Below are 21,880 nucleotides of genomic sequence, written 5' to 3' on the forward strand. Positions count from 1 at the left end.
TGGAAAACCCTAAAAACCTATTATTCTGGAAGCCTGTCAAATTGTCATTCCCAACTTGAAAGAATGAAAAAGAAATGTTTCAATTCTTTGTCACAGAAGCAACCAAAGTTAACTTTGATTGGACTCTTAATTGATGACTGTGATGTTTGTTATCCTTTGATTGTTTACTCATTCATCCATTCACGCATTCATTGAGGGTTTACTGTATGAAAGGTGCTGACCTTCAATCCTAGATTAGACAGAAATAAGACACACAAAAGCATCCAGATTTCTGCCTTCTACACTGATTATAAGAAATTGCGAGCAGCATAGATTAGCTAAATCATTTTATGAAATCTTTGCTATATGTAAGAAAATGAACTCCAGATGTCATAAACTGATCATTTCATCTGACCATACGGTGAGGAATGTCTAAAAATATGTTCCCTGAGTTAAATACAATTATCAAAGAAATTGGCTTTAGCTCTTCAGGTAGGTCGATCGTTGAACAGAGAAGTCAACCTTATTAGGTAGACTGTCTCATATTCTGTGGGAGTGTGTAAAGCCCTCAAATATTTCTTGGAGAGTCTCTTGAATTCTGAGTAAACTCTAAAGGATATTACCAGTTCACTTTGAAGGGTGATGGAAGATTTCTTTTAATCATTAGTTTATCTTTTGGGTATTTCCTTCTTGCTTCCCTTCTCCCTGTCTTTTAATGATTGCTCCTACTTTCATATTAGCATTAAGTTTAGCTCTCCAATTTAAGCCCCCCTCCCCACTCATCTTGGATTGATTTTTTTAAATCTTCGAATGACTCAGTCCACAGAAAGTCAGAGCAGCTTTCAAACCATCACAGCGGAGCCCGGGAAGTCTGTTACATCCACCACTGCTGTGATGCTTGATGAGAAATGCTGTCATTGGTCCTGCACAAATGTTTTACTGCTGTGCTAATATTCTTCTAGTTCCAGGTGCCTGCTTGAGTCACAGGGGTAACCAAACTTGGTCTCCACAGGCTTCAAAACCACTTGCTTAGCCACTGGTGCTCAGGGCATAATCACTGCTTCCATGCCTAGACTAAGAAGTCATACGTAGGCACACCTTATAATCTCTGCTTTTACGTGTCCTATTTCAAATGGCTTCAGGTATCCCTGCAATGAAAGTTTTCCTTTGACTCTGTGACGTGTTATAATAATATAGTTCCTTCTATGAAATCTTTGACTATATTGCAGTCAATTTCTAATATTTCATTTAGCATCTTCTAAATCTATGCTCTATAATCTGCACTTTTGTGCTAACACTGTCAGGTTGTGATATTAGTATTATAATAGCTTGCTAAAACAATCTGAAAGATTTTTCTCTTACTGGAATATATTATAAAACTGTGAAAATTGTATCTCTTCCAATACTGAAAGAATATAACCATAATTCTATAATGACTTAAACTTCCTGGTTATGGCTAGTTGCAGACTTTCTGATTCTTCAAATTTGGTAATTAACGTGCTCCTACCATTTCCCTTAAGATTTTAAAAATGTAACTCCATAGTTATATATCATTTCATTTTTATTGACCTTTGAGTCTATTGTTAAAATGACTCTATCATTCCTAATTTTGTATGTTTGTGCCTTTCTTTTCATTTTAAAATTAAAATGTCACTGATTAGACTACCTTGTAAATATTTATCAGAAAAACTATTGACCTATTTTTAAATTCTATCATTTGTGTTATGTGTATTCTAACGTATTAATTTCTGCTTGTACATGGCTCTTACTATATCACCTGTTTTCCTTTGTTTTCTGTAGATTTTGTTTCTTTTCCAAAGTCTTGAATTAAATATCTAGTTCATTCACTTCATTCATTTTATCTAATGGAAGAAGATAATGCTATGAGTTTATCACTGAACACATCTTTGGCCAAATCTCATCAACACTGCTAGGAAGTTACTTTGTCATCTGTAACTATGGCTACTTTCTACTCTTTGATTGAAAGGTTATTAAAATGTTTCTTTTTTGAATGTCTTATTGGATTTTATTTAATCTATTATTAATTGCATTTTGATCAAAGAATAGATCTGCATCATTTCTTCTTTTGAAAATTACTGAGATTCATCTTTGTGACCTGACACAAAAGACCGTGTCTGTCAGTATCCCACAAATATTTGAAAATAAGGTTTATTCTGTCTTTTTAGGGTACAAAGTTCATTCTTCACTATTAAGACATTCTTGTTGATTATATTATTAAAACATTCTGTATCCATGTTTTTGTCTTTACTCAGTCAACTAAAAGGATTTAAAATATAATTCATAATGTTGTTTTAATAGATATACAATGGACGTTGCACCCTACAAACAGAGGGACATTAGTATGACATCTTTTGGTTTCCAGCGGTAATACAGATTTTAACTTATTTGTATATTGCATTGACCTTTTTAATAGGAATTTGACAGGAGTTCAATTGTTAGATGAACTAACTTCCTCATTTCTGTCCTACTATTTCCATTTTCCATGTTCTTCCATTTAATTCTGTTTGTAAATCAACAGACCTCAGCTTTAGATAATCCTGACTTCAATTTCATAAAAATATTTTATTTAGTAACTTAACAACGTCCATGATTGTTGTCAGGTCATAAAAACTATGATGAGTGTAAAGACACTAGCCCAGGATTTGCATTTGTCTTGGAAAAAGTATTTCCTTTCTCTGAGTCTCATCTTTAAAGTTCTATGATTCTGTAAGCTGGATTTACTTACAACTAGACTTCACTGGATTCTTACAATTGCGCTTTATAGATATATAACCAGGGAGAACCTGATACATTAGAACATAATCTTAAATTTAGTTTCCTGATTGCCTGAATACGAAAGTTGCTGCTTAAAAGTTTAAGAATGAGTGAAAATCTGTTGTTGACTTACAGCATTCCCACCAATGACGTCCTCAAAGCCGAGTGTGGACATTCCAAACGTGCCTCCCTCTTCCCTGTCTTCCTCCTCTGTCTCACCTACATACTCCATGACTGTAATAATCTCCATCATGTCCAGCTTTGCCATATTCGTGCTTCTTACCGTAACCACTCTTTATTGCTGCCGAAGACGAAAACAATGGAAAAATAAGAAAAGGTGAGATTCTAGTTTAAGTGAACCACGTGTAGTAACATTTTTAAAACCTTTACGTATTTGGTATTGAAGCTGGAGACGGGAGGAGGGGTATATATAACACTGCCACTTCCTTTATGACAGCCATTGCCTTGCTTTAACGGTAAGCAGCCCCACCATGATCTTTAAAAATGTCAGTGACTTGTTGCATAGGATCACATGTCCTAAGGTTAGTTTTTCACAGCAGATGGAATCTAAACCACGGTTTGGAAGAATATGGCCGTTCCTGCTCGCTGTCAGCCCCCTCAGCCCCACTGCCACTATCAGATTGGATAGTGACACAATTCCTGAAAAAAAGAATGTAACTTTAGGCTCCAAACCAAATTCTTCGTGGCTCTAAAATGGAAGGATCTTTGGTGAACTTAGCATAATTTGTTTCCTCCTAAACACCATGTCTCTTTAGAACCTAAGTCTGAGTACAAAGCTCTCACCTGGTCCTCAGCTCATTATTGATCTTACCTGTCTTACCTGCAGAGAATCAGCGGCTGTAACCCTCACTACTCTTCCTTCTGAGCTCCTGCTAGACAGACTTCATCCCAACCCCATGTACCAGAGGATGCCACTTCTTTTGAATCCCAAATTGCTCAGCCTGGAGTATCCCAGGAATAACATTGAATATGTGAGAGATATTGGAGAGGGAGCATTTGGAAGGGTCTTTCAAGCAAGGTAAAGTTGCCCACGTTAAAAAAAAAAAAACAAAAAACTACCAACTGAAATATGTTGTGTCTGAAAAATTACCAGATATTAACTTGATTCTATGTAATATGTATAACAGTTATTATCAAATTAGTTCATTCTTCACATCATTCACCTTATTTTTATTGAGTACTGTACTTTGAATCTTGATACTTTTCCCCCTCTGCTGGAAAATAGGGCTGTGTATATGGAGAGAATCTTTATAAAGTGTTCCGATGATAAGCAATTAGCAAAGTTTAATCATATTTTCTTTTCGGAAGAGAATTTCGTTGTACATTTTAAATAACCATTTCTCACATTGCTTTTAGTAAATCCTTCTAAAATCTCTTCCATTTTCCATTGCTATAGTCTCCACTTCACTTAATGTTTACTTTGAAATAGTGTTTCAGTTTAAGAACTCAAAGCCTGACATGTATGGATATTAAATAGATGTTCACAGAATGGCAAGACAGAAAAAGGAAAAAAAAAATTACGCAAAAATGTCAGCCAACAATGAGCTCAAAAAAACGAGTATGTATTAGGGCCAATGCTAGCCCAGTTAATGTCTTTGTGTGAGTTGGAATAAAATATCCTCTCTGCATGGATGTAGCTCCACAGACACACAGCTGGGCCACAGAGTGTGGACTTGGTTTTAATCACCAACTGTTACTTTGGTCTGTTGCTCTTGGGCAGGATACAACCTTACTTCTACTCATAGTGGCCCTGGTATGGAGGTTACATGATTAATGAAAATCTCACACAAATACTTATTGGGAACCAAAAAATCTGCAAGGCACCCTTTTAGGCTCTTTGGGGATATAAAGATGAATAAGTCACGGTCCCTGCCTTCCAGGAATTTATATTCTGGCCAGAGATTAAGGGGTTAGGATGGTAATGACAATCCCACTGGATTTGGGCACTTTGGGTTTTCTGTTATTAATAAATAATGCATTTTTCAAACAATCTATGTTGAAAATAACCCCAGTGATTTTTATTCACTGAAGTCAAGGAGCTTTAAGCGTGACCTGCCATTGGCATCTTACTTTGGTTCTGTGGCTCTGGGAAAGGCTGCATGGGTGTGGGGATGTGTATACATGGGTAGTTATCATGTGACTCTGTGTAATCTTCCTGATCTTTGACTTCTTGCTAAATAAATGTATCTCTCAGGGCTCCAGGCTTACTTCCTTATGAACCTTTCACAATGGTGGCAGTGAAGATGCTCAAAGAAGAAGCCTCAGCAGATATGCAAGCAGACTTTCAGAGGGAAGCAGCCCTCATGGCAGAATTTGATAATCCTAACATTGTGAAACTCTTAGGTATGAAAATATAAGTGAAGAAATGTATTGCATCAGAAAACAGAGGCTTGCCAAGTTTTTTCTCCTTCATACTTCACTTACGTTTTTTCTTTCATTCCTTGATCAGAGAGATGTCTCTGTTCCTCCCCATAGAATATATTCTGTACTAGGGAGTAGACTATTTCATTAAATCACCTAAATTCAAAAAATTGAAGTTTTAAAAAACTTCTCAGAGAAATATTTTATCATTTCATTAATTCTTTTACCAATTTTGTATTTAAATTTTTAATTTAATTTATATAGTACATATAAATATACAGATTGCTAAAGTCCCTGGAATTAAAAACTAACACCAAAATAAACAAGCCAAGACAATAGTATTCTCATTTCTCTTCCTTTTTGAACAGACTTCTAACTTTTGCCTGAAAAAAAAATAGTTAATGATCTATTTTTATGCTGATATGAAATTGTGACCATCTGATCTAATATTTCAAGTTGTCCATTTCCCTCTCAAATACAGCAAGATTTTAAAATTAACAAATGTCTTCCTGGCGCTAAATCTAAGACTCTTTATGTTAACATTTTGTTTCTTTCTGGAATGAACACTGTAAATTTACCTACATGTTTTACTGCAGTAACCTGAATACTTCATCTAAGATCCTGGATTGTTTCTGTGCTCCTTTCCAAATTTCATACAACAGCTTCCTTATCATCCTTCTTCAGAAAGGAAGCAGAAAGACAGAGCAATTGCATTACATATTCAAAGCAAACATCCACTCATAAATTCATTCACCCAATATTTATGGAGTACTTGCTCGCCAGACACACGGTAGGTGTGTGGAATTTAAAGAAGACTTAAGCTATAATCTCTAGTTTAAAGGGCTAAAATGTTGGGAAGAAACCTCAGCTAAATGGATGATCATAACAGGCAGGTAGATAGGATGCAGGATTAAGGATAAAAAATGACGGAAGGAAAATCTGATCCTGGAAAGGTCAGGAGCTGAAGCACCCCATGAGGAGTGATAAATCAGTTGAATCTTAAAAGATAAATAGGAGATGTTTACACAAAGAAAGGGGGTCAGAGTTCGACTATGATGCCCTCAACAGAAAACCAAGCCACCACATTTTCTGATCTGGTCATTTGCTTTCGTACAATTTTTTCCCACGTGTCACTTTAGAAACGCAACCTCTAACAGGAGGCCTTGTTTTGGTTCTAGGCGTGTGTGCGGTGGGGAAGCCCATGTGCCTGCTCTTTGAATACATGGCCTACGGGGACCTCAATGAGTTCCTCCGCAGCATGTCCCCTCACCCCGGACGCAGCCTCAGTCCCAGCGACCTGACCCGCGGGGCGCAGGCCTCCAGCCCCGGCCCGCCGCCCCTTTCCTGTGCCGAGCAGCTGTGCATCGCCAGGCAGGTGGCCGCCGGCATGGCTTACCTCTCCGAACGCAAGTTTGTCCACCGGGATTTGGCCACCAGGAACTGCCTTGTGGGTGAGAATATGGTGGTGAAAATCGCCGACTTTGGCCTCTCTAGAAACATCTACTCGGCTGACTACTACAAAGCCAACGAAAACGACGCCATCCCCATCCGTTGGATGCCCCCGGAGTCCATCTTCTACAACCGCTATACCACGGAGTCTGATGTGTGGGCCTACGGGGTGCTCCTGTGGGAGATCTTCTCCTACGGCCTGCAGCCCTACTACGGAATGGCCCACGAGGAGGTCATCTGCTACGTGCGGGACGGCAACATCCTCTCCTGCCCAGAGAACTGCCCCCTGGAACTGTACAATCTGATGCGTCTGTGTTGGAGCGAGCTGCCCGCAGACAGGCCCAGTTTCACCAGCATCCACCGAATCCTGGAACGCATGTGCGAGCGCGCAGAGGGGAGTGTGGGTGTCTGAGGTCGAAGATGGGCAGGTAGAACTCTCCAGTCTCCTCTCGGACTCTAGGAGCCTGCGGAGTCCAACACCAGAGGCCCAAGGAGACCCAGATAGGAAATAATAGTAGCAGGCATGGGTACCATGCTGTTTGTTTCTCAGAAAAAAAAAAAAAAAGACAGGGCAGAACTCCTGGGGTGGGTGGAAAGTGGGTGATGGGAAAGGCAGGGGAGGAAAAATGTCAGATAATTGGAGATAACTACTCTTCCTCATGGGGAAAGTTTGTATTATAGACTGTACAGGAAAGCATGTCATCCTGTTCAGTTCCTGAATTAGCTGGCAGCAGAGTAAGACTCTGCTGTATTAAATTTTGATACAAAACGCAGCTGAGAACTCCATTTTTAATGGAGTTCATTCTCGTCCATTAGGAAGGTAGCGTATCTTCCTGTAAGAAGTTTAGCTCAAGCACAGAAAACTACAAAGGGAAAACCATTTATCATCTCCTCACCCAAAGACGGGTGTTGGTTTTTTATTCAATATTTCTTGAGTTTAACGCACACTTTTATATTTGTTCGTATTCTACAGAGTTGTGGCTTACTTTATTGATAGAAGGTTTCCAAGGAATAAAATGATAAATCAGCAAGGCTATATTCTTATTGTGATAAGAAATAAGTTCCCTTTTTCTGTCTTTGTGTTTCTTCTTTAGAAGTTTCTCCTTTGTGTGCACTTGTCATGAATTTACTCTGCTTATTTTATTCCTACATTTTCTTTTCTGAAAAAAATCTTTTGTGGCTGATTAATTTACCTTTTTCTTTGAAAGTTTTTTTGGTACTTTTTCTTTGCTCTTATCTTTATTTCTTCCTTTTTTCAGAACTCGGTTCTTTTTTGGTTATTTTTTCTTTTTATTTCATCCATACGACGAACACCCTGGCAGAAATAATAACCTTCTAAATAACATTGTGGACTATTACGTATGTACCTTTTGCAAAGTATTACCATTTTCTTCTGCACTTGCTTTTGAAGCTACACATTTTAAAGTTGTCATCCATTACTTCTATTGCCACAGTCTATTAAATCTCTTTATAAAGCATAGTTTATAATATGGGATTCTGCAAGATGCTCTTGTGGCTCTGAGTTATTTCAAACCTGATGTTTGTGCATTCTGACATTTTTTTCCTTCTAGAAACCAATTTGATAGGCAGTGGCATTAACGCAGGGCTGCTTATCAACTTTCTGCATGACTGTTCACCTATCTTGTTACATCTTATGATTCTTACAAAGAAAAAAAAAACCCCTCAGGAAGTCAGGTTCTTGGTGCACAAGATTTCTCAGTGGTGCCCACACAATATAGCTTTATCTGACGCCAACACGGATGATGTGAGTCTCTCCTGATATAGTATGAACCCAAATTCTCCCGAAAAGTAAATAAACAGGGAAGAGAAAATAGCAGTCTACCCTGTATCAGCTTACTTTCATTCAACCTAATTGGTAGTTAGGGCAATGGAGAAATGGTCTGAATTCTTGAAAGTAGATTTTCAACTGCTTCTGGAAGACGCTACCTAAAATCTCCAAAGGCACCTGCATGCAAAACCTTTTTCACCTTTGCTGGAAAACCTGCCATTTTCTTGTTCATAGTCATTCCAGGCAACCAAGACAAAAACACAGACTTGTCCCTCTCCTTCACCCATGAAAACTCATGTGTGTGTCATATATGCTCTGCAAACGTCAAAGACGTCTTCAGTTTTCCTCAGCTGACAGAGTTTTATTATAAAAGAAAGACATGGAAGTCAGGCCAATCAGAAAAACTACTCCATAGAAAAGCAGGGTCAGGACAGTTAGAGTTACTTGGAGGACCTGCCATGGGGCTAGTGCTGCTGGGAACGTGTTGCCCCTCAGACCGGTTTCCATTGCCCTGTTCTGCTGTCTGCTGCTTTGAGCTGTGCTCTGTTTCCCTCCCCATTGCTGGATAACTGCCCTTACTTTCCTGTCTCTTCCACATGCCTTCCACAGCCTCATAGATTCTCTGTGTGTCTTTTAGGCTCTGCTATTTAAGATTTCAAAGCAAAAAAGTCAGAGAGACATAGGTAACTACAGTCAGTGAATGAGTACGTGAGCAAGCAAGGAACTGTTATATAGACCATCCAATTTTACTAAATATTTAAAGGAACTGAAAACTAAAATAACAACTAGAAATCCATTATAGTAACAATAGTAATACCATCAACTAGCATTTACGGAATGCTTACTCTAAGGCCTATATATATATATATATATATATATATATATTTTTTTTTTTTTTTAAGCTGGTAGGAATATTTAATTGGCATTTTGATGAACTGGCAGAGTCTGCTGGCTGTGGACTAGCATACGAGTGAAAAAATCCTGGAGGGTACAGATTTAAGGAAATCCCATAACTTTTGTGAGATTTACCTCCAAGAACTTAACCAGGTATCATGTAACAAAGTCCTACATTCCATGGGAAAGAATTTGACAGTGTTGTCTCAGCTAGTGGAAGATAATTACTGCTTAGTCCAGATTCTTCCAGCTTTTATGTCTCACCTAAGGAGAAACATTTCAGTTAAAAAGGGTGAGGACTTCAAGGACAGAGATTGGGGATGATATAGCTAGGGAAGCAAGTAAGTGGCAGTGGGGAGAAAGCTATATACAGGAGAAACACTTCTGAAGGTTAAAGGCGCTGATGAAAAAAAAAAGTAGACAACATGTAAGAACAGATGGGTAATATAAGCAGAGATATTGAAAGTCTAAAAAAAAACAAAAAGAAATGCTAGAAATAAAAATACTGTAACGAAAATGAAGGATATTTTTCATGGGCTCATCAGTAGAATGGACATAGCTGAGAAAAGAATCAGGGAGCTTGAAGATACGTCAGTGGAAATGCCCACAACTGAAATGTAACAAGAAAAAGAAAGAGCCCTGAACATCCAACAACTGTGGGACAATTTCAAAAGGTGTAACATGCACAATTGGAATACCAGAAGGAAAAGAATAAGATAGAACAAAAGAAATATTTGAAGTAATATTTGCAAAGAATATTTCAAAATTTGACGAACACAAAACCACAAATGCAGGAAGTTCATGCAGAACAAACACCAAAATTTCTGTACCTAGGCATATCATATTAAACTGAAGAATACTGAAGACAAAGATAGAATTTTGAAAGTAGCCTGAAGGGGGCCAGGAGGGAATGAGACAACCTACGAGTATAAGAATTACATCGAACTTCTCTATAAAGCACACAAGTGAGAGAGTTGTATATTTTTAAATTGAAGTAAATATATTAACTTAAAATATACAATATCCCTGTGATGTCAGTACTATCATTATGCCCATTTTTTAGGTGAGGAAACAGGCACAGAGAGATTGTGTAACTGGCCTTAAGCACACAGAGCAGCAGAGCCTAGGTTGTGACCAAAAGACGCTGAACTCTCAATCATCATGCTGAGGTGCTTCCGATGATTACAGAGGGAACAACTGAATCACAATGACTCTGTGGAGGTGAGTTATAATTTGCATGTAGTTTCAAAGCATACACCATACCCCTTATACTCCTGACTTCCTATCCCAGTCTTTTCATTGAATAGCAAAAAAGTATATTTTAGCATTGTCAATTTAATCAAAAAATCCAATTAATGGCATGTGTATTTTTTTTTGTTAGCTCTAAATGCACTTTCAAGTTTTGTCAAGATCACTGTCGTATTGCCTTAGTGGTCATCCCAAGGTTCTGTATCTCAGGGACATGGGCCCAGTATTTACCAGTATTGTTTTCCTTTTTAAATACAGATTTTTTTTTTCCCATTGTAAAATCATTGTATAAGTTCAAAAAGATCAGGAGAGAGACTCACAGGGTCATTGTTACCAAGTGTCAGGACAGGCACTGGTGAAGCACCCACAAGTGACGTTAAATGGTTGAATATCAAACAAGACAAGAGTTCCAGGGCACCAAAAGAACACATTCCCTGGTATCGTGATAGAGCAGAAAAGGAGCACTCCTTCCACTTTGCAGGATATTATAAACCTGTTCTATATCATTAACTATTTTTCTAAAAGTTCAGTTTAATTTCTGAATAATATTCCATTTTATGAATATACCATAATTTAATTAATTTATTTTTAAAATATTTGAATATTTTAAAATATTTCTTATTTTTAAAATATTTGAGTTTTTTAAGTGAAACGTTTGAGTTTTTTCCAGTTTTCACTATTATTATTTTTCCAGTTTTCACTATTATTTCACAAACAATACTCTATTGGTCATCCTCATTTGCACAAGCCCATAAATATCTCCTATGGAAATTCTGAAAAAAGGGAACATCCAAGCCAAATGGCATGAACAAAATTAAGGCTTTTGTTCGTCATATTCTCTAGAAACACTGTTCCCATCTCTGAGTTGTACAACAGATCTCATAGCCCTAAACAGTTGCTGTCATACATAGAGAATTAGAAGGCTTTTTTCTACTTGGTTATAGAAAAAGATGATCTCATTTTGATTTTATTTTTAAATTACTAGTGAGGTTGAATTTTTCTTGTTCCCAGGTCATTTATAGTTCTCGTGTGGGGAATTATCTATAACTCATTTTTCTATTGCAGAGTTCATTTTCTAATTGATTTGTAAGTCATTTTATTTAATAAAGAGGAAACCTTTGTCATACGTTGCACAGAAGAGAAAATACATATATACTTTTATTTTAAAATAGCATTTGCTTTATCATTGCAAAAGCAATATTTATTTTTTTTGAAAAGAAAAAATAATAAGCAACAATATACAAATAATAAAGAAAATGAAAAAACACCAACCAGTGGTAACTAACATTAACTCATGATAAATATCGTTCCAGTCTTTTTCATGTAGGTAGGTAGGTAAATAGGTAGATGAGAGATAGAGCTATAGAGAGAAACAGATAATCCTTTAAAATGAAAACAAGATCATACTGTTTTATTGTTTAAAGCTTTGATTTTAATCACTGCGTGTATCAGACATCTTCAATATCAACAAGTATTCATGTGCAACATCACTTTTGATGATTGAATAATATTCTATTATATGAAATTACAATTTACTTAACTATTATTCCATTGTTGGACATTTGGTTTATTTCTATTTTTTTGTTATAAAATGCAGTATTTTGATAATCCTGTTGCTAAATTTTGTGAGCATCTATCTCGAGTGATTTCTTAATGTATAATTCCTAGAAATATCGATAGAATTTGTAGATCAAAGGGTATATATACTTTTAATGCTTTTAATACACTGACAAATTACTTCCTGAATTATTTTGTCAATCTATAATCTTCCAGCTAGATGAGAGCCTTTTTCTTTCAACCTCACCAATACTGAGCATGAGCATTTTAATAATTGCCAACGTAACAGTTTAAGTTTTTATTTCGTAGCTTATGCTCACATTTCTTTAAATAAGATAAGGTTGAACACTTTTTCAATGTTTTGAGGACAGTTGATTTACTCTGTGATTTGCCTCCTATTGTTATTTTTCTATTGGGTATATCTCTTTCTTATTGCTTTATAAAAATGCTTTATATATTGAGTTAAAGTTTGTCATACATGTTTCAACCACTTTTATAATGCTAAAAATGTATACTTCTATTTGTCTTTTACTATCAGATTTTATTAATCAGGAAAGAATGTTGAATTTTCAGTCTACTGAGATGATTATGGCTTTTTCCTTAATCTGTCAACATGTAGAAATGTAAGAATTGATTTCCTAATGTTGAAATGTTGTTATGTTCTGAGAATAAATGCTCTTTGGGGGGCACATCAGTCTTTTAATTTACTACCAAATCTGTTTTATTAACATTTATTTGCATCAATATTTATAAATTCATGAAATTAAAAGTTTATCGTTTTCTTCTCTGTTAGAGTTTGGTATCAGTATTATGATAGTTTCCAAAACTTAGGAGTTTCTTCCTTTGGATCTTGGTTAGTTTTTTAAAAATAACTGTTACTTATTAATAAAAGCAATACATAGACATGATCTTTTAAACACTCCTAAGAAGTGTACAAATAAAAAATAAAAAGTCCCCTCTTCCAAATCATCTCTAGTTCCAGCCTAAGTACAAACCACTTTACCCATTTCTAGTTTCAGTTCTGCTGGCAATGACCAATGCAATTCTAACAAATATACTTAATCTCTTTCTGAATTGATCAATTAAAAAAGGTGTGTAATATCTCCCTTCACAAAAGATGGGCAGGTTAGAGCACTTTTACTCAAACCCCTCTCAATTTTGAGTTATTTTAGTTAACTTCTCATTATCAATCATGTTATTTATCCTTATAACTTTAAAAAATACACTTAAACATCAGTGTATTAAAAATACACTTAAACATCAGTCTCCCAAGGCAACAGACATGAAAGCAAAAATAAACAAATGGGACCTAATCGAACTTACAAGCTTTTGTACAGCAAAGGAAACCATAAACAAAACAAAAAGACAACCTACAGATGGGGAGAAAATGTGACTGACAAGGGCTTAATTTCCAAAATATACAAACAGCTCATACAACTCCATAACAAAAAAAACAAACAACCCAATCGAAAAATGGGCAGAAGACCTAAATAGACATTTTTCCAAAGAAGACATACAGATGGCCAACAGGCACATGAAAAGATGTTCAACATCGATAATTATTAGAGAAATGCAAATCAAAACTACGAGAGTACCACCTCACACTGGTCAGAACGGCAATCATTAAAAAGTCCACAATTAACAAATGTTAGAGAGGGTGTGGAGAAAAGGGAACCCTCCTACACTGTTGGTGGGAATGTAAATTGGTACAGCCACTATGGAAAACAGTATGGAGGTTCCTTAAAAAAAGCTAAAAATAGAGTTGCCATATGATGTAGCAATCCCACTCCTGGTCGTATATCCTGAGAAAACTATAATTCGGAAAGATACATGCACCCCCAATGTTCATTGCAGCACTATTTACAATAGCAAGACATGGAAAAAACCTAAATGTCCATCAACAGATGGGTGGATAAAGAAGATGTGGTATATATGTATATATATATATATATATATATACTACTGAATACTACTCAGCCATAAAAAAAGAATGAAATAATGCCATTTGTAGCAACATGGATGGACCTAGAGATTATCATACTAAGCGAAGTAAGTCAGAGAAAGACAAATACCATATGATATCACCTATATGTCGAATCTAAAATATGACACAAATGAACATATCTACAAAACAGAACCAGACTCATAGACATAGAAAACAGACCTGTTGTTGCCAAGGAGGAGGGAGGTGGGGGAGGGATGGACTGGGAGTTTGGGGTTAGCAGATGCAAACTAATATATAGAGAATGGGTAAAAAACAAGGTCCTACTGTATAGCACAGGGAACTATATTCAATATTCTGTGATAAACCACATGAATATGAGAAAGAATGTGTATATATATATATGTAAAACTGAATCACTTTGCCGTACAGTAGAAATTAACACAATATTGTATTCAACAAAATAAACATTAAAAAAATACACTTAAACAAAGGCTACCCATTGATTCTGGACTATGTTAGATACAACTGAAGCTCACACACTTCCTTCTATCACTTTTTCCGTCCACCCTATGTTCTATCACCTGTTTCTATGCTGTACAGCTTTTTCTATACTGTCCAGCTGTTTCTATGCCGTCAGGATCTATAATGTTTGCATTTTGTTTTCTGTGACAAATTAAGATTTGAGTGTTTACTCTAGGTTGATTCTAAGCTTGAAAAAAAAAAGAAACAATGCCTACAACAGTGTGATTATGTAATACTCGTGCATTGCTACACCAATAGTGGTATTTAATTATTTTAATTTGATAATCTATTTTAATATCCATTAAAACTCCATTTTATTTCCTCTATTTTATGGGTGAAGTGTCATTTAAAATATCACAGAATTTTATGTTCTCTTCTGTTCTTAACATTCCTTTTTTTCTTCCTCTTTCTTCTGCCTCCTCGTGCTTTTGTTTTCCACAAATGTCCGGTGATGGTTGATTTAACATACATCATTGCAAATGAAGAGTTGTTTTGATTCATATAGGTGGCAGGAGTGTAGTTCCTCTGCAATTTTGTTGGAATGTTTATGCAGCACGGCCTCTCTTTAACGGGATGGCTCCCCGTGGGCTCTGCATATGTGCTTTGTGCGGAGGACTTAGGCAGGCTGAGTTAGAAATCCCACAGTTGCCAAAGTGATCAAAAGACTCTACTCTGAGGATATAACGCTTTGGCATATTTCACTCCTGGAGAGAGCTTTTATTCCTTCGCTCCTTCCATCCCCTGTGAGAGTCTAAGCTTCTCCCCCTATTCTCCTCTTCCTCCCTACCTAGATTCAACACACACAACAAGTACCCTTCCCAGGCAAATCTTCCAGTCTATTCAGAGAGCATTTCGTGGGGCTCCAGCTGGTGGGAAAGCCTCTCAGTCCACCTATTCTATATATAAGCCTCGCGTTGCTCACCCTGATTGACAACCCAGAGGCCATCCCTGCCCTCTGCATCTGCTGACTCAGAGCCTGGAGTCTTTATTCATGTGAGATCACTTCCCACCTCCCCTGAGAGCTGGCTCCTGTGTGCTGCAGGCTGTAGTTTACTGTTTGCTGTGTTATTCATGAATAAGAACATTAGATACCTTCTGCTTTGCAAACATTTGTCAACATGGTGGCACTTAGATTGGTTTCGACATGTACATAGATTTATTCTTATTCACATACATTTACTTTCACATCAATGAAGTCTTGGGAGGAAAGGAAAAGAAGGGGTTCAGTCAGCCTACCATTTTGATTGAGAAGCCTCTCTGGAATAGTTGGTCGTTCAGGAATTACCTGCTCCCTCCTCCTCAATCTTCTTTGTTGATTCTTTCTTTCCTCCCTCCTTCCCCTAGCCTCTTAAGATTGGAACACGCCACAGCTCGATCCTTGGGCTTCATCTCTCTTTTATGTAAGGTCTCCCTCAGTGATTGCATCCGGCCATCTCAATTGTGGCTGTAAATACCAGCTACATGCCAACATTTTAATCTTTAGCTCAAACCTCTCTCCCCAGTTTCATACTCGTATTTCTAAGAACCTATTATAGATGAGAGCTTCAAATCCCCCCACACACACACACCCCCCAGAGCCAGGCTCTCTGCTCTGTTTCTATGCTTGATCTACATTCAAAGCTGAAAAGTGCTTCACAGCTTGGTAATGCCTCTCATGTCAGGGAGGAGGCTTAGAGCCTCTCCAAAATGAAAGCACGCTTGGTGTCCGGGTGCTGCACTCTTTCTCAAGAGGGCAGACTGTGTCCATTTTAATAGCTTCCAATACCCTCTCCCATTTCTATTACAGCTGGCAGAAATGCACCAGTTTCTTGCATGGAGCTGTTACCCATTCCTGTTTTACAACCCTGATACGCATGTTTCCTTTTAAACACGGTCTACGTGCCACTTCAGGAGAATTGGGGAGGGGAGAACTTGATGCTGTGCTCATTTCACCGCTTTAACCAAAATCTTCCTTATTGTGGGGAGGATTTACCCTGTGCTTGTGGATTCAAATCGTCACAGAACATGTATTTCAGGTCACCATTCTTTTACTTGTTTTAGATCTACTTAAGTAGCACAGACACCAAGATATATGCACGTATAGACCTTTACTTGGTCCTGATCACCATGGAAACGACGGCACCACTCAGTGGCTTTTGGTCCTGTGAGTCACCACATCATCATGATGTGGTGGGAAATTACAACAGCAGGGAAGACTCATAGGCGTGACGGTCTGATTTTTAAAAGTCTTTGCCACTCAGCTACAGAAAAAGAGTGAACGCCATTTGCACCAACATGGATGGTCCTAGAGATTATCATATTTAGTGAAGTAAGTCAGACAGAGAAAGACAAATACATGATGTTGCTTATATGTGGAATCTAAAAATAAAAATGATACAAATGAACTTATTTACAAAACAGAAATAGACCCACATAAAAAACAAATTTATGGTTACCAAAGGGGAAAGGTGGGGAGGGATAAATTAGGAGTTTGGGATTAACATATAGACACTACTATATATAAAATAGATAGCAAACAAGGACCCACTGTATAGCACAGGAAGCTATACTCAATATTTTGTAATAATCTACAAGAGAAAAGAATCTGAATATGTATATATATGTGTGTGTGTGTGTGTGTGTGTGTAACTGAATCACGTCACTATACACCTGAAACTAACACAACGTTGTAAATCAACTATACTTCAATAAAAAATAATTTAATAATAAGATTAAAAATTATAAAAAGTTTAAAAAAAGTTTTTAAAGTCTTTGCCAGTGCATTTCTTACAAACAAAGATATATGCGTGTCTAGATGTTCACCTTGCCTTCTAAAAGATTATGTCATCTGAGTATAAAGCAAAATAAAAGTGGAGAAATAATTACGACTTCTCAACCTTTACATGTCTTCCTTACTGGATCCCTCTTAATTGAAAACTTCTAAAAGATCCAAAAGGGATACTTATTCTTATAAGCTTCGTCATCATACCTGTAATTATGCAAGTAGCCGTCATTCCTCTCCTTTCAAACCACAGCCTCTGGAAAGTATATGCCACATTTAGAATTGTGCCCCTAAGAAGAGAAGCCACCTGTACTATCTAAAGTTACGTCAGAGAGATGCTAACCACAAAACACACCAGACTGAGATATACACACTGTCATTTTCTGGGTGTGCTCTTAACTATTTAGAGCTGCGATTAAAATTAGAAGTGTTGACATGACACTGCTTTCTGAACTTCTTTTTTAGCCATGTTAGCACTATAGTGGTTTGCATGATGCTGTTTCTTATTTCAATTGATGCTTTACTCAAGGAAGGACTAAACATATGATTTACTGTCAACATCACTTTTGCTATCTTGGTTTTTCAATTATTGGGATGTATTATATTTAAGGATCTTAGGGAAGTCTATCAAGTATCATGTATTCACTCATTTTATCTTCACTCATTTAAATCAGCTTTTCTCAGGAGAGAATAATGATCCTAGGGTCACTGTCCACATCACTCTGCTCAGGTCACTTTGCTTACGATAACCTGAAAAAAGAACCACTGATTTCAGCCTATCCCCCAAACTATTCTCAGCAGTGACAGGCAATGAGGAATAAAAATAACTGAGGAAGGGAGACAGGCCTACAGAGGGGTGACACTGAGTGAGCAAAGAACCACAGGTCAATGCGATGTCTAAGAAGGTAAAAAAGACCAGGAAATGCCTGAGGAGTCATAAGTTTTAAGTTTTAATAGTAAGCGTCTCATTTTAGGGGAAACTTCTTTATCTCAGTTTCTATGGCTGACAAATCCAGTTTCCAATTGTGAGATCAGTTTTGCAAAGCTTGATGAAATCAGTTTTTAATTTTCAAACACAAGATAATTTTGGAAGGAAGCATGCCTCTACTCATCCAATTTTTTAAAAAATTTGAAGAAAATTCAATTTTTCCTCTCAAAGGCCTCTTTTCTCATTGCAGTACATGTGAATTTGCCTAGCACTTGCCCAGAATTTATCATGACTAGGTAAATCATTATATCTACAGCACGATCAAAATGATGACTTCAAGATACCACAGCTCTGAAGGAAAAACCATTAATCCTTTAACACAAATCTTTTACACTTAGATTCTCCACTTTAGAAATCTACACTTAGATTTTTTTCCCTTAAGATTGCCTTGTATTATTTAGTAGCCTGCCAGTTTTCCATTAGCAATAAACTTCGAACATATTTTTATATTTTAAATATGAACAATTACTTTAAGGGCTGTATAATAAACCAGTATATACATGTTGCCTAATTGTATCTAGACAGACAGCAGATAAAGCAGTGAAAGACATGGACTCAAGCACTGACTCACATCCCAGCAATTGACTTAATCCCTCTATGCCTCAATTTTCCTCATTCATAAAATAAGAATAATAAGACCTAGTTCATAGGATGATGGAAGAATTAAATGGGTTAATATGTGGACAATACTTAGGAAAGTGTCTGAAACATAGCAAATACTACCAAGAGTTTTGCTAATATAACTGTGTCTAATTTTTACTATTATATAGGTAGCTGCCATGAACCATAGCTAAATCTATAGCTGCCATGAACTATAGGTAAGTCATTGCACATATCTTTTTACTATTTCCTAAGAATACAATAGAACTGAAGTAATTGGGTCAGACTCAATACACATTTTTAGGAATGTTAAGGTATGTTGTGAAATTACCTTCCAGAAATCCTGCAACAATTTATATGACCAACAGCAACATATGAAAGTAACCATTTCTTATACTGGCTACCTTAGAATGTCATCAAATTTTAATATTTATCCATTTTCACAAGAGAGACCTTTTATCTCCTAGCTTTTTGTTTGTTTGTTTTTTTGCGGTACGCGGGCCTCTCACTGTTGTGGCCTCTCCCGTTGCGGAGCACAGGCTCCGGACGCGCAGGCTCAGCGGCCATGGCTCACGGGCCCAGCCGCTCCGCGGCATGTGGGATCTTCCCGGACCGGGGCACGAACTCGTGTCCCCTGCATCGGCAGGCGGACTCTCAACCACTGCGCTACCAGGGAAGCCCCTATGATTTTTTTTTTAAAAAAATTCCTGGAGACATCGTGGATTTTTTTCACATATTTTTATCAACTTTCTTTTGGTCATTTTGTAAATTGTCAAGGACATGTTACTGTTTCTTTCGTACTGATTGTCCTTCATCTGTTTAGTTCTAGTTTTTTGGAATCCTTATTAGAATGCATGACTCGGAACTGCCTTTTATATTCATTATCTTTACTCTAGTATTAATTTCATATCATTTTCCTCTGGGATAGGATAAATGTCTCAATCTGATTTTCTAATTCATTATATCTCTTATCTAATGATCCAATCTGCTTTTAACTGTTTCCATTGCCTTATTTAATTATTTTTATTGAATCATTTTTAATAATAATGTATTCACATGAGTCAGACTCTACAGGTTATAAAAACCTATACAGCAGACTTCTGCTTCCGGAAAGATGGAGGAGATGTACTTTTCCCTATCCCGCCCACTAAATACAACTAAAAACCTTGAACATCATATATGAAATAAACATAAGACTATGAAAACATAAGTCTTATGAAACATAAGACTATGAAAGGTGGAGAGAAGTAGGCAGATGGGCTCAGAAGAAGGAATGACACAGTGGTGAGTTCCCTAGATTTTCCTGTGGCCTCAAATATCTCAGATTTGGAGCTGAAGAAGCTGGAAACCCAGAAACACCAATGGACATACACCCCTAAATGCTCTAACTAAAGCCTGTTCTCTTTAGCCAGGAAAAAGGACAGCCTATTAAGACAGAAAACTTCCAAACAATAATTGCTCTATTCCAGTCAAACACCACAGAAAAATCAGAGTTCGTTTCCATCCAGGCCAGCAAAGGTTGAATGGGGGCCTAGATTTCCACCCTCACCCATCCATAACGAGGGGCTCAAACCCTGCAGGAGTGGCCTCAGAAAAGTCTGAGTGAAGTCAGGAGCTAAGACTTTCATCCCTGCTGGGTTCTAAATATGTGTAGAGGAAGCATTTAAGGTAAGTATATTCTGAACAGGGAGGCTAGAAGGATGGAAAAGGAAGCAAAGTTTCCACACTTTGTTTAAACTGGTAGAATGTCAACACCAATCGACTATGATGGGTTACATACAAACACATAATGGAATATCTGGAGCAACAGCTAACAAAACTATACAAACAGATACACTTTACAACACTACTGGTAAATCAAAATGGAATTCTAAACAGTGTTCAAGTAACCCACAGGAAGTGAGGAAAAGGAAAACAGAAAGAAAAAAATGGAGAGAACAAAGAGAAAGTAACAAATAAAATGGCAGACTTAAGCCCTAGCATATTATAATTATATTAAGTGAAATTATTGTGGGATCTTCAATGTTTGGATGGGCTCCCTGTTCAAAATGGGAGACGGAGCACATGTGTTTGCCTCACCATGTGGGGTCTCAGTGGACTATAGATTTTGATACATTTCTGGAAGATAGAAAGCAGATGGAGTCATGCTGACAGAAAACAGAACACAGGAAACAAAAGAAGGATGCAGTAGAAGTGGAAACCATTCTTCTTGACTAAACCCTTGAGACTGTTTCCCTAGATCTACTAACTAAAATATTATCACCTGGCAAAAGGGGGAATTCAGGCCCTACGTATGGTGATCATTCTGTTGGCAGTGCCTGGGCCCTATCGTTAAGTATTTTGACCACCACACCTAATAACAAACCTTCAGTCATTCCTTCCTCCAACCCATCCATTAATTTTTTATTATTTATTCGACCAAGAGTTACTGATTAGCTACTAAATGCTAGGCACTGTTGTAAGTGCTGGGGAAACAGGAGTGAACACAATGCACACGATCTTGGATGTGGTAGTTTCCGTCCTAGTGGAAAACAAACAATACACATGAAAACAAAGATAAAAGAAGATCATTTTAAACAGCAGTGAGTTCTATGAAGGCAGAGACTTTGCACAAAGTAGTCTATTTCCTTCCACCTGCTCACTACAAATAAACGTATTAACGATTGAACTGCTACAGCATTCCAAGGGCTGTCTATACGACACCTACCCCAAGTGATGGGGCCCTCATCGCCATCAGCGAGTGAGGCAACTCTAGATTCCCATTCTTAGAGTGTGCTTCCTGGTACCACTCCTAGGTCACTGTTTTAGGTCAGGTTCCCTAAGGGTCACGCCAAAGATGAGGATTCCTATGCCAGTGATTTACTGAGGAAGTGTTCTCAGGGAAAAATCCTTAGGGAGGGAGGGAAGCAGAATTGGGCAGCAAAGAAGCTGGGCAAAGGGGTAGTTTCAGCTGAAGTATGACTCAGCTTGGCCTCACTGGGAGCTCTGGAG

General features: G+C 37.3%; 1 protein-coding gene across 1 annotated transcript in view; it reads left to right on the plus strand.

The window, feature by feature from the left end:
- MUSK (muscle associated receptor tyrosine kinase) overlaps positions 1 to 9,573 on the plus strand; it is a 94,611-nt gene extending 85,038 nt beyond the window's left edge. The window contains exons 12-15 of the mRNA XM_012532820.3: positions 2,890 to 3,091; positions 3,602 to 3,793; positions 4,970 to 5,118; positions 6,315 to 9,573. Coding sequence (XP_012388274.1) covers positions 2,890 to 3,091; positions 3,602 to 3,793; positions 4,970 to 5,118; positions 6,315 to 6,997 — 1,226 coding nt within the window. The 3' untranslated portion in view covers positions 6,998 to 9,573. The remainder of the gene's footprint in view (positions 1 to 2,889; positions 3,092 to 3,601; positions 3,794 to 4,969; positions 5,119 to 6,314) is intronic.
- Positions 9,574 to 21,880: the final 12,307 nt, after the last annotated feature.

The sequence above is a fragment of the Orcinus orca genome, chromosome 6, assembly GCF_937001465.1.
Source record: "Orcinus orca chromosome 6, mOrcOrc1.1, whole genome shotgun sequence".
NCBI lineage: Eukaryota > Metazoa > Chordata > Mammalia > Artiodactyla > Delphinidae > Orcinus > Orcinus orca.